The sequence below is a fragment of the Melospiza georgiana genome, chromosome 2 (genome assembly GCF_028018845.1).
Source record: "Melospiza georgiana isolate bMelGeo1 chromosome 2, bMelGeo1.pri, whole genome shotgun sequence".
NCBI classification, from domain to species: Eukaryota; Metazoa; Chordata; class Aves; order Passeriformes; family Passerellidae; genus Melospiza; species Melospiza georgiana.
The window spans coordinates 79,393,977-79,407,602 of record NC_080431.1 but is presented as its reverse complement, the minus strand read 5'-3'; the positions used below and the strand labels follow the sequence as shown (position 1 = coordinate 79,407,602).

At 51.3% G+C, this 13,626-nt stretch overlaps 1 protein-coding gene and 1 gene segment (V, D, J or C); both read right to left on the bottom strand.

Moving 5' to 3' along the window:
* Positions 1 to 2,241: 2,241 nt before the first annotated feature.
* On the bottom strand, positions 2,242 to 4,799 carry LOC131080148 (T-cell receptor beta chain V region E1-like). The segment is given in 3 exon segments: positions 2,242 to 2,431; positions 4,055 to 4,342; positions 4,757 to 4,799. Coding segments are annotated over 3 exon segments (462 nt in total).
* A 2,274-nt stretch (positions 4,800 to 7,073) lies between these two features.
* On the bottom strand, positions 7,074 to 12,912 carry LOC131096900 (uncharacterized). Its single transcript, XM_058045541.1, has 3 exons — positions 12,870 to 12,912; positions 12,158 to 12,457; positions 7,074 to 7,375 (listed from the first exon to the last, which is right to left on the bottom strand). The coding sequence occupies exons 1-3, from the start codon at positions 12,910 to 12,912 to the stop codon at positions 7,074 to 7,076; spliced, it is 645 nt and encodes a 214-aa protein (XP_057901524.1).
* Positions 12,913 to 13,626: the final 714 nt, after the last annotated feature.

The following is a 13,626-nucleotide window of genomic DNA, read 5'->3' as shown; positions in this document are numbered from 1 at the left end:
ATCCAGAGACATCAGGGATTCAAGCAGCATGGCTATTAACTGCTTTAACAACAAAAAACACACAATTAATAGAGCTTTTTTCCAGCTTTTCCAGCCGCGCGTTGGGCACCAATTCATGTATTTGTCCAGGTTTAGAGCAAAGTTGGGGAAGAATCCCCCAAAGCAGCTCTGGTGGGAAAAGCAGATCCAATCGGCCCCTCCCCCCCCAACTGGTCCGGGAGGAAAAAATACCTCCTTGCAGAAAGGTGGAAAAATACCTGTTTATTAAACAATAAAACCAAAACAATATCAAACAATGAGACCCCTTGCCACTCTAAAAGAGATGACAAACTGAGAAAACCCCGTCCTCGGGTTGCAGCTCAGCTCACTCAGTCTCTGATCAGTCCCTCCGGTGCTGGAATTGTCGCAGGCCAGGCCCGGCCCGGTGGGCCACAGCTGCAGCTGCCGGTGCTCTCCTGGGTGTTCTTTCCAGAGCAGTTTGAAGAGGTCCAAAGAAAAAGGAAAAAAAAAAAGTTCAGGGAACTTCTTTGCCTCAGCTAGCTAACACTAAATAAAAAGCAAAAGAAGAGCTCTGTCCCGCTGTCTGCCCATCCACAGACAACACAGTCAGGAGCAGGAGTGTGGAGGAGGAGTGCAGTTTCTGAAAACAAACTGCGCGCTTCTTCTCTCCCCCCTTCACTCTCTGTAACACTCTTAAAGGTGCAAAACTTATTATTCAACATAAACAGAATGAGACAACTGGGGATAAAAGCATCATATAGTCAACCCAGGAGAGAAGACAAGGACACCTCAGGAATGCATGTTTGTGTGTCTGTGTCCCGCTGTTTGTCTCCTCCCTAGTCTCCCTCACACTCACAGATTCCCAGCCCTGCCAGCTGCAATGGGGAATCTCTGCCTCTCCCAGTCAGGCCTGACGTGTTGTCCAGGTATGTGAGGAGCTGCTGACCTGCAGAGCTGGTGTCTCTTGGAGCCTGGAAGAGAAGAGTTCTGTAGCTGTTCTTCTCTAACTCCCGAGAGGAATCTCAAGGAGAGAACAGGCTGCCTTTGCCTCTGCACTGGGATTATCCTTTTGGAGACACACTTCATCTCAGAGAGACTTCTGAGGAGAAGGGTGTGCCCCACAGGATGTGCTGATACACCCTGACCATCTCTGTGCCAGAGAAGAACAGATATAATCCTTGTCTCTTTATTGCAGTAGTCTGCAAAAGAGCAGCAGGACACAAATGGACAAAGCTGGAGAAAACCATGTCCTCTGCTCTCTGTGTCCACCCAGCCTTGCTCCCCTGCCCAAGGCAGTGGGAAATCCCTGTAGGCAGGAAGGGACACTCGTAGTTTGTGTGCCCTGAGTTTGGGCACAGAGCTCTGGCAGCGCCTCTGCCCATCCGTGCTGGGCTGTGTGCACAGCAGGGTGAGGCTGGCCCATACAGGACATGGAGTGATGCCAGTGCCCAGGGCTCGGAAGGGCTTTGTAGTGAAGATGTTCCCCTGTGTCCTGTCAGCAGAGGAGAGCAGCAATGCCTGCAGCTCCTCGCAAATCCTCTGCTGCAGCTCTGAGTGTGTCCCATTTGCATTCATTTCCCCAGGCTGCCTAGAGAAGATTCAGGGAAGACCCCAGATTCCTCTACAGAAGTTGTAGAAAGAAGCAAAGAGATTGGGCTGCGTTGTAGGAAGCCCACATCCTGCCACCTGCAGCAGCAGCAGCAGCAGCACTCCAGCAGAGAGGAGGCTGTGCCTGATGTGTCCATGCCAAGGGTCTCCAGTTCCCTGGGGTGAGCAGAGGGCAGGACAGTGCATGGGGAGCCTTGCAGAAGACACAGGATTTGAGGAGTCAGTGATGTTGAACAGGCTTGGCTGCTGTGTGGGGCCCTGTGTTTAGGTCCTGGGAAGCTTGGATGTTAGCATGGGAATGTGCAGGGTGGGAAGCACCTGGAGTGCCCTGAGCAGGCCTGTGCTGTGCACGGGTGTGTGTCATGCAGGACAGAATCCTGGGATGGGCCAGCCAAGAAGGGACCTCAGGGGGTCACTGCTCCAACCTCCCTGCTGCAGCAGAGTCATCTCAGAGCACGTGGCACACAATTGTAGCCAGATGGTTCTGGGATATCTCCCAATGGACTCCACAATTTCTTTGGGCAATCTGTTCCAGTGCACAGTCAATCACAATGCAAAGCTCTGACCTTAGATTCAGGTGGAACTTCCTGTCCATCACTTTCTGCCCTTGGCCTCTTGTCCTTGTGCTTGGCCTCACAGTGAAGAACCTGGATCCACCTCCCTTGCCCTGCTGGCAATGCCCTTCCTAACGCTCATCCCAGGACACCTCTGGCTTCTTGGCCACCAGGACACATTGCTGGCTCATGGGGAGCTTCTTGTCCACCAGGACCCCCAGGTCCTTCTCTGAAGAGCTGCTCACCAGCAGGTCTGCCCCCAGCCTGTCCTGGTGCACAGGGTTATTTTTCCACTCAGGTACAATCCTGCATTTGCCTGTGATGATTTTCAGGATGTTCCTCTCTGCCTATCCCTTCAACCTGTCAAGGCCCATCTTGTTGGGGAGGATGAAACAGGAAAGCCCTACAAATATGATTGTCTAGCAAAAGATTATGATCATATAGAAACTATAAGCGAGACTGAAATGAAAGCAAACTTTAAGATGCATTCGTTACTGAACAACTAGAAAACAATAGTGTGGCCAGCTGAAGGTAATCCCCTTCTGATGAAACAATGCCCTCTGCTTGCAGACAAGTTCAAAAGTCAGAGCAGACCCTACTAGCTCAGCAGAAGGCATCCAAAGAGTAGTTTTCAGGGTTTAACATGTAATACAGTATAGTCATGTAATGATTTTTATAATCATTACATTATGTAAATGCTATAAGCTTTGTATATTGTACTAGATTAGTTTGTGAGAATTAGAAAATTCAACACAGAGGAAGATTTATTGTACTGTAACAAGAACCTCGCTCTCTTATCCCTTTTACTCTCTTACCCATTTTACTCTCTTAGCTTTTTTACTCCCTTACGCTCTTACACTCTTACTCTCTTACCCTCTCATCCTCTCTACCCCTCTGTTCTCTCAGGCCTGCTTTGAGTTGTGGCTGGCAGCTCCCAGCAGGGCCCTGCACCCAGGCCCTCTGCAATAAACCACAAGTTCCACGAGCTGGCTTCAGAGATCTCTCGTCTCCGTCCGTCCTGACCGTCCTACCCCCGAGGCTCCTACACCATCGGAAGGGCTGTGCAGCACTGGGGGCTGTCAGCAATTCCTCCTTACTTGCTGTTATCAGTGACGTTCATGAGGAGACTCTCTACCCCCACTGATGAACAGAACACTGTAACCTCTTGGCAATCGGTATTGGCTGCACAGCTTCTGAGCATACATTGTAATTTTAGAATGTTTTTGGCAAAGATAAACTGTATTGTGTGGATCAAGGGCTGGAAGGCAGGTGGATCCTGCCCCAGACACAACTCTACATGGAGGACTTAGGGATCCACTGAACACTTTACCAGAGCAAGCACAGGCTTGTGCTCTGCTGTCCCTATTCCTTGGCCACAGAACAACCACAGACAAGGCACTGGAACAGAGGAGCATGTGGGCAGCTGCCACACAGTGCTGGCTACTGCCACCCCTGCCAGGCCTTGCTTTAAGCACAGGTGCAGCAAGAACTTCCCACACAAACACTCCTTCTGTTGTTTGACAGTGAGGAGTATGAGCCGGGTTGACAGGAGTTAAGTAAGAGAAAGACAATGGAGTGCAGATTGAAGACAGAAAGAAGAAGCTAGGGAAGGGAAGGAAAGGGAGACAAAGAGCAGAAGAAGTGCTGACAGAAGCAAGTGTACTGCAAAAAAGAGGTAAATGCAGAGGGAGGCCTGGAGTAGCAAGAAGACAATGATGGAGAAATAAACTGTCAGCATCTGAGAAGAGGAAGAAGGCAAGGCCAGGAAGCAGAGCAGCAAATGAGAAGTGAACACCCTGCCTCGTGCAGCAGCCACAAGTGGAAAGCAGGTCCTGTTTGTGCAGGGACAGGTTTGTGCTCAGCTCCCTCAGCAGTCTCACCACTGTGCTCGCCCTCAGCACAGTAGTATGTGCCAGAGTCATTGAGAAAGGCATGTTCTATTGAGAGGGTGATACTGTCTCCTTTTATCTTGCTGCTCTTGAAATGGCTCTCAAAACCCTTCTCCACCACTGCATTACCACCCTGTAGTGCAGATGCCAGTAGAGTCAGACTGGAATTCTTCTCTGAAGGCAGCATGAACCAGTACATAGCTGGGCTGGAGGATTTTTTCTCAGAGCATTCCAGATTCACGGACTGGCCTTCTTTGATCACCATGTCTGGAGACTGTTCCAGGGCTAAAACTGGAAAGGAAAAGTAGGAGCAGTGAGGAAGAGGAAAAAACTGAGAGGAAACTGTGCTAGGCACTGTGAGTTGGTAGGGAAAGGGTGAGAAGGGATTGGGCAGCCAAGGGAACAGTTCCATGCATGGCACAGCTCATCAGATCAGTAGGTGAATTTCCAATCTCTCCTCAATAGGCAAGGTGCATTCCTGGGCTGTTTTTATCCAAAACCAGGAACCATCTACGGGCTGCACAAAGAATGACAAATAGATGGCAATTGCAGAAGATTCAGGCGTTCCCAGTGCCCCCACATTCCCTGCTGATCCTCCATGCAGAAAGCTCTGCAGGATGCAGCAGTGCCAGGAAGTGGCTCCATAGGTGGGAGGGCAGCAGCGGGATGAGTGGAGGTGCTCAGGGCTGGGTTGAGTTCACTTACCCAGAGGGGCCAGCATGGCCACACAGAAACAGCAGGGAACCATGGCGGGAGAGCCCCTGCCCTGTCAGCAAGCTGCCTCTTGGAGCTGCCCAAAGGTTTGTGCAGAGGGAGCAGTGAGTGAGGGTGAGACATCTCGGGGTGGGGCTGGCCAAGAAATGACAGGAGGCATTGGCTGGCTGGGAGCCCTGGGCAATGACAGAGAGCATCTGTGTCATTGTCCCCTCTGCCATGACAATTGGCCTCTACAAGGAGATTTGCTTTTTTGGCAGGACTGAGCTTGTCCTCCAGTGGGGTGTGGAGGCTGCCCCTGGGATTCAGGCAGTGAGAGCCCTGGGGTGTAGAAAGCAGCTGTGCAGTGCAAATGCATTCACTCATGGTCTGCCAGGGACACCTCTGTGCTGCTCTGCTCACAGGCTGAGGACACCCAGGCCACTGCAGCCTCTCCACTGCAGCCTCAGCTGTTTCTGCTCTGAAGAAAATCCACATGTCCTCTGCTGCATGGGACAAAATCTGCATGGGATAACTGGGGAACCCAATGAGCAGAGGGATAAACAACATCTGCGACCATGGCAAAGGGTGAAAGGGACACGGGGAAGGAGTGACAGGCCATTCTGTTGAGGTCTGCTGGCAGCACTTTTCCCTCATCCTTCTCCTCCCTGTACCTAGAGCTCTGCTGGTCAATAGGGAAGGAGAAACAAGTGGAAAATGTGAGAATCCGTGGTGAAACTTCTGTCTCATAATGCTGGGAAGCAGAAGGCTCCTGAGATGTCATCCAATTCAGTGTTTGACGGAAGGGGAAATTTGCATGGAAGTTCTGAGGAAAACCGTATGCAAGCGCTAAGACAGGATCAAGGAGTGGAGACTGTGGCACAGTGCTGTGTTCTCAATTCACTCTGAGAATAATGGTGTTAACAGAGTGTCAGCTGTAGTTAAGCACTGCTTACCCCAAATCCAGGACTTTCCAGTGTCTCATGCTCTGCCAGAGAGCAGATGCACAAGCAGCTGGAAGGGAGCATTTCTGAGAGAGCTGACCCAAACTGGCCAAAAGGACATTGCCTCCCATTCAGCCTGATGCTATGCGTGGACAAGGAGGGGACCTGGCCAGCTACTGCCTGTCCCTGCTGAGGATGGGCTGGGCACCAGGACACTGGATGCTCAGTGACAGTATTGTGTATCCCATGGATTTACTTGACTTTTATTTCTGTGTCTTTTCCTCGCTATTTTATCCTATTATTGCTGTATTTGGATCTCAACCTGTCATTTCTGCCCTTTTTCCCATCCCACCAGGTCAAGGGGGTAGTGAGGGAGTGCCTGTAACACCCAGCAGCTGACTGGGCTTTCACCACAAGGACCTGAGCACCAGACAGCATCTCCATGTCCCCACTGCTGTGGCATGGGCTACAGCTCCCATGACTAAGTGCTTCACACTCCAGCAAGGAATTCCCCGCAGCTGTTCTTGATGCGTTTTGAGCATTCAGGTGAGGATTCCCCGAGGCCCTTGCCCTCTTTTTAAACTGTAGATAAAGACGAATAAGCCAGTCAGGGCAGCCCTCGTGACTTTCAGCAAGCAGCAGGAGATGGAGTGGATGAGCCAGACAAGATGCTCAAAAACACCAACAAGCCCTGCTGAAAATTCCACTTGGACTTCTTAATCCTGCTCCTTGTCCTGGTCACCAGGGACATTCCATGGCTCACCTAGGCAGCCTCCTGCTGTGGGCAGGGACAATTCTCAGATATCAGATTGTTGAGGTCACAGGGTATGGGTGATTCTTGGGCTGTGTGTCAATTCCCTGCAGGCCAGTGGGGCCAAGGACCAGTGGGCTTTGCCTTTCCAGGTGGTGGAGAGGGAAAGTGCTGTGTGAACTATTCCACATCCTGCTTCCCACGCCTTGAATTGATGTAACAGATTGTAAGGAAGGTGAGATGGAGGAGGAAGGGAAGAGGAACTAGGAGGGGATTAGGTGTGAGAGGACAGAGACGAAAAGTCAGGGGGACAGAGAGAATGACTCAAAAAGAGAAAAGTCAGAAACAATCTGAATGGGAGATAGATGAGGTCAGACTGTGAGGACAAGAAAAACTGAGAGAGAGAAAGTGATTCAGAGATGGGAAAGAATAGAACAGTAGCTAGAGACCAAGCTAAAGACAGATTGATGATCAGATTGGTGGACAGAAAGAGAGACAGGCAGTTATATTATGTTTTTATGAAGAGCTGGGGGGCAAGTAAAAAAGGAGTTTACTCAAACAGGGCTCAGTGTGTGCTGGAGGCAGATCCCTGCTTGCCTGGAAAGGTTTGTGCTGTGCTGCACCAGCCTTTGACTCACTGTGGATCTTGTTCAGCACAGAAATATGTGCCTGTGTCATTGAGTAGGGCATGCTGGATCTGCATAGCTAAATGGTTGTTCCTAGTCCCATTACTCTGGAAGCGATTTTGGAATTCCTTCTCAATATCTGCTTTGCTGCCTTCCATTGAATACACAACCGGCTGCATTCTGGCATCCTTCTCCATGGGTAACTTGTACCAGTACATGTGTATGTAATTGTTTGCTGATGCAGAACATTGCAGAGTGACGGTGTCTCCCAGTCGGACAACTGAATCTGGTGACTGCTGAAGGGCCCAGCCTGGAGAGACAGGAGATGAAAGGTGGGGAGTGAAATACATTGAAGAGGATAAAAATACACATCCTTGAAGTATGCCATGGGAAGGAATCGCACCAGGATGTCAGAAATCAATGGGCAAATGTAATGCCTCTCTAAAAAAATATACATAGTATGGAAAGACCCCAAAACAATGCCCTTTTAATCCAACAGTGAATCTCTTTTGAGAAGTAATGTCTTGGGTACTCGGAAGAGAAATAATAAAATGGGGCAGGAAAATCTAAATTGTAGCTTTGCAGGGTTTCCTGAATCCTTATGCGGTGAAAATATTCACCTGGTTCGTTGCCCAACCCTGCCCTGGAATCCTTGGGAAGGGGCAGTGCCAGCAACTGGGAGCAGAGCTGAGGGTGCAGCAGCAGCTCCAGTGCAGCTGATCAGGACCAAGGAAATGCCCACTTACCCACAGGGAGCAGCATGGCCACAAGGAACCGGTGGAAATCCATGGAGAAAGGCGCCCTCCTTCCAGGCACCTGCCCCTGGTGCCAGCACAGACGCAGAGGTGTGCAAAGAGGAGAGGTGCAGAGCAAGAGCTGCGTCTCTCTGTGGGTGGGCAGGGGAGGCAGCGGCAGTCTGAAATGTCACCAAGGCTCTTGGCTGCCCAGCAACGGTGGGCAATGACACCTGCAGGCAGTCATGAGCTGCTTGTGCTCTGCTCCTCTGGCTTCCTGCTGTGTGCGAGCGTGGCTGGGCAAGGGTAGGGGGGACTTCAGCAGGTGCCAGAGTTCAGAGCTACCACGGAGCAGGATGGGGCTGTGGGGCAGCCTGAGTGTGTGCGCAGGAATGCGCACAGTGGCAGAAATTGATGGGAAGACAAGGAGATCTCAGGAATGCATGTTTGTGTGTCTGTGTCCCGCTGTTTGTCTCCTCCCTAGCCTCCCTCACACTCACAGATTCCCAGCCCTGCAAGCTGCATTGGGGAATCTCTGCTTCTCCCAGTCAGGCCTGACGTGTTGTCTAGGTACGGGAGGAGCTGCTGACCTGCAGAACTGGTGTCTCTTGGAGCCTGGCAGAGAAGAGTTCTGTAGCTGTTCTTCTCTAACTCCCTAGGGGGATCTCAAGGAGAGAACAGGCTGCCTTTTCTTCTGCACTGGGATTATCCTTTTGGAGACACACTTCATCTCAGAGAGATTTCTGAGGAGAAGTGTGTGCCCCACAGGATTTGCTGATACACCCTGACCATCTCTGTGCCAGAGAACAGATATAATCCTTGTCTCTTTATGGCAGCAGTCTGCAAAAGAGCAGCAGGACACAAATGGGCAAAGCTGGAGAAAACCATGTCCTCTGCTCTCTGTGTCCCCACAGCCTTGTTCCCATGCCCAAGGCAGTGGGAAATCCCTGTAGGCAGGAAGGGACACTCGTAGTTTGTGTGCCCTGAGTTTGGGCACAGAGCTCTGGCAGCGCCTCTGCCCATCCGTGCTGGGCTGTGTGCACAGCAGGGTGAGGCTGGCCCGTAAAGGACATGGAGTGATGCCAGTGCCCAGGGCTCGGAAGGGCTTTGCAGTGAAGATGTTCCCCTGTGTCCTGTCAGCAGAGGAGAGCAGCAATGGCTGCAGCTCCTCCCAAATCCTCTGCTGCAGCTCTGAGTGTGTCCCATTGCATTCATTTCCCCAGGCTGCCTAGAGAAGATTCAGGGAAGACCCCAGATTCCTCTACAGAAGTTGTAGAAAGAAGCAAAGAGATTGGGCTGCTTTGTAGGAACCCCACATCCTGCCACCTGCAGCAGCAGGAGCAGCAGCAGCGCTCCAGCAGAGAGGAGGCTGTGCCTGATGTGTCCATGCCAAGGGTCTCCAGTTCCCTGGGGTGAGCAGAGGGCAGGGCAGTGCATGGGGAGCCTTGCAGAAGACACAGGATTTGAGGAGTCAGTGATGTTGAACAGGCTTGGCTGCTGTGTGGGGCCCTGTGTTTAGGCTCTTGGAAATTGGACGTTACCGTGGTAATCTGCAGGGTGGGAACCACCTTTATTGTGAATAATGAAATCCTGGAGATGACAGTTATTTTTCAGAGTAGTAATTGGTAGTTGATGTTAATGAAGTTGATAAGGTCTTAATTTGAAATGTTGGTCTGTTGTTAAACATTGAATATTAGGGTTCTAAGACTTTCCTTTAGTTACTGTTGTTAAATATTACTGTTTTACTCTGTATTTGTATCTCTCCTCATCATACTCTCTATTTGTACGGCATCTTAGTCTCTTGTTAAACATTGAATGTTAGAATTCTAAGACTTGCTTTTATTTGCTGCTGTTAGATTTTACTATTTTACCCTGTATTTGTATCTCTCCCCGTCATACTCTGTGTTTGTACCCCTTTCCATCTCACCCGGGATTATTAGCCATTCCCATCAGGACCCACTTCCCTGCTCCCCTCCTCCCAGGAGGCCTTGCACCCGGACTGAATTCAAAGGAGAGGCTGTGGGAACTCTATGAATCCTCTCAAAACAACAAACCAGCACATAAACTTTGACTTTAACCCACCGGAACCACACTAAATCACCCACTCTTGACCAGAGCCAGATTCCGTCCTGTCACCATAATTTTGATAGTACCCAGCTTAGAGGATACCCCTGGTCTACGAGCCAATATTGCCTTCCTAATGACTCTCCTGAGGATGGAAGCCCCAGCTCTGCCGAAAGACAAAGCTGCACTCCTCCTCCTCAGCGTCGTCCAGTGGGAGCAGTGGCGGTGTGCGCGACCCCTCGGGTTCCCCACCCAGAGCTGTCTTTAATAAAGGCCTTTTTAAAGGAGCTGGTCTCCCTCCTGGCCCTGTTTAACATACGGAGTGCCCTGAGCAGGCCTGTGCTGGGCTCGGGTTTGTGTTATGCAGGGCAGAATCATGGGATGGCCCAGACAAGAAGGGACCTCAGGGGGTCACTGCTCCAACCTCCCTGCTCAAGCAGAGTCATCCCAGAGCACATGGGGCATGACTATCTCTACATGGTTCTGGAATATCTGCAGACAGAGGCACCACAACCTCTTTAGGCCACCTGCTCCTTTGCACAGTCTGCACCGGAGCTAAGCTCTGGTCACAGATTAAGGTGGAACTTCCAGTGCAGCATTTTCTGCCTCTTGTCCTCGTACTTGGCATCACAGTGAAGAATCTGGATCTACCTGTAGGAACCCTGCCTTCAGATCCTTGTTGACATTGATGAGGTGGCCACTTGGTGTTTTCTTCTCAAGGCAGAAGAGGCCCAGCTCCCTCAGCCTTTGTTCCCTAAAGAGATGCTCCACTCTACTAATCACCTTTCATCTCCTGTCATTTTCCAGGAGATCCATGTCTCTTATGCACCAAAGAGGCCAGAGCAGGACACCTCACTGCAGATGTGCCTCACCAGGGCAGAGTGCAGCCTCACTTCCCTTGCCCTGGCAGCAATGCTCTTCCTAATGCATCCAGAACACCACTGGCTTGTTGGACATCAGGACACATTGCTGGCTCACAGAGAGCTTCTTGTCCACCAGGACCCCAGGAAATGCTCTGAAGAGCTGATGGTCAGTGCTTCCCTATGCTGCTGCATGGAGCAATTCATCCCCAAGGGACGAAGCCTGTATTTGTCTTTGCTGAATTTGAGAATGTTCCTCTCTGTCCATCCCTCCAAGCTGTCAAGGCCCATCTGAAGGGCTGTACAGCCTTCTCAGGTATCAGAAACTCCTCCTAACTTGGTCTTATCAGGGAACTTGATAAGGACACTCTCTACCCTTCATCTGAGTCACTGGTCTATAGAACATTGTAAACTGTGGGAAATTTCTCTTATCTGCTCAGCTTGCTAATGTAACCTGTAATTTTTATCCTACATTTGCCGAAGATAAAATGTATTATGTGGATGAAGGGCTGGAAGGCAGGTGGATCCTGCCCCAGACACCACTCTGCATGGAGGAATTAGGGATCCACTGAACACTTTACCAGAGCAAGCACAGGCTCGTGCTCTGCTGTTCCTATTCCTTGGCCACAGAACAACCACAGACAAGGCGCTGCAACAGAGGAGCATGTGGGCAGCTGCCACACGGTGCTGGCTACTGCCACACCTGCCAGGCCTTGCCTTCATGCACAGGGGCAACAAGAACTTCCCACACAAACACTCCTTCCATTTCACAGTGAGAAGTGTGAGCAGGGTTGACAGGAGTTAATTAAGAGGAAGACAATGGAGTGCAGATTGAAGACAGAAAGAAGCAAGGGAAGGGAATTGAAGGGAAAGGAAGGGAAAGGAAGGGAAGGGAAGGGAAGGGAAGGGAAGGGAAGGGAAGGGAAGGGAAGGGAAGGGAAGGGAAGGGAAGGGAAGGGAAGGGAAGGGAAGGGAAGGGAAGGGAAGGGAAGGGAAGGGAAGGGAAGGGAAGGGAAGGGAAGGGAAGGGAAGGGAAGGGAAGGGAAGGGAAGGGAAGGGAAGGGAAGGGAAGGGAAGGGAAGGGAAGGGAAGGGAAGGGAAGGGAAGGGAAGGGAAGGGAAGGGAAGGGAAGGGAAGGGAAGGGAAGGGAAGGGAAGGGAAGGGAAGGGAAGGGAAGGGAAGGGAAGGGAAGGGCTGACAGAAGCAAGTGTAGTGCAAAAAAGAGGTAAATGCAGAGGGAGGCCTGGAGTGGCAAGGAGACAAGGATGGACAAATAAACTGTCAGCATCTGAGAAGAGAAGGAAGGCAAGGCAAGGAAGCAGAGCAGCTAAGGAGTGAGCAGTGATCACCCTGCCTCGTGCAGCTGCCACAAGTGGAAAGCAGGTCCTGTTTGTGCAGGGACAGGTTTGTGCTCAGCTCCCTCAGCAGTCTCACCACTGTGATCACTCTCAGCACAGTAGTATGTGCCAGAGTCATTGAGAAAGGCATGTTCTATTGAGAGGGTGATACTGTCTCCTTTTATCTTGCTGCTCTTGAAATGGCTCTCAAAACCCTTCTCCACCACTGCATTGGCACCTTCAACTGCATAAACCAGCTGGGTCAGACTGGAATTCTTCTCTGAAGGCAGCATGAACCAGTACATAGCTGTGTTAGAGGATTTCTTCTGGGAGCATTCCAGATTCACGGATTGGCCTTCTTTGATCACCATGTCTGGAGACTGTTCCAGGGCTAACACTGGAAAGGAAAAGTAGGAGCAATGAGGAAGAGGAAAAAATAGGAATAATTGGAACTTGGCACAGTGAGTTGGTAGGGAAAGGGTGAGAAGGGATTGGGCAGCCAAGGGAGCAGTTCAAGGCATGGGACAACTCTTCAGATCAGCAGGTGAATTTCCAATCTCTCCTCAATAGGCAAGGTGCATTCCTGGGCTGGTTGAGTCCAAAACCAGGAACCATCTACGGGCTGCACAAAGAATGACAAATAGATGGCCATTGCAGAAGATTCAGGCATTCCCATTGCCCCCACATTCCCTGCTCATCCTCCATGCAGAAAGCTCTGCAGGATGCAGCAGTGCCAGGAGTGGCTCCACAGGTGGGAGGGCAGCAGCGGGATGAGTGGAGGTGCTCAGGGCTGGGTTGAGTTCACTTACCCAGAGGGGCCAGCATGGCCACAAAGAAACAGCAGGGAACCATGGCGGGAGAGCCCCTGGCCTGTCAGCAAGCTGCCTCTTGGAGATGCCCAAAGGTTTGTGCAGAGGGAGCAGTGAGTGAGGGTGAGACATCTCGGGGTGGGGCTGGCCAAGAAATGACAGGAGGCATTGGCTGCTGGGAATCCTGGGCAATGACACAAACTGTGTGTCAGCACAAACTCTGTTTCTGCAGGAAAGCAGGAACCCTGCAGAGATGCAGCAGGTGGAATGGACAGGCTCGGCATGGGTGGGTGTGGAGGGAGGGCTGGGGTTGGAAGGACAGAACTCTGCTGGGCTTGCAGGTGAGTGCGAGTGCGTGCAACGCAGAGGAATGATGGCTGCTCCTTTCCTGCCTCTGAAGTCCTTGGGAGATGGAGGAATGAGGCATAAAGGCCACCCAGAGGTGCCTGGAATTTTCTCATGCACTCTTCCTGTCTTCCCCAGTCATGGCTGGTTCAGTCCCTGCCTGGCCCACCCCATGTCCCAGCCAGCTGTGTGACAGCTCTTCTTCTCTATCAGCCCTGTGAGCACAGCAAATGCCACCTGTGAGAGGGAGGCAGGAGCCTGAAAGACACGACAGCAGCCCGAGCACTCAGAGCTGTGAGGGCTCTCATGGGCGCTGCAGTGAGAGCGGCAGGACAGGAAGGTGAACACCTGTGGGGAGCTGAGGCACAGTGAGCCTTGTCTTTCCAGGTGGTGGAGAGGGAAAGTGCTATGT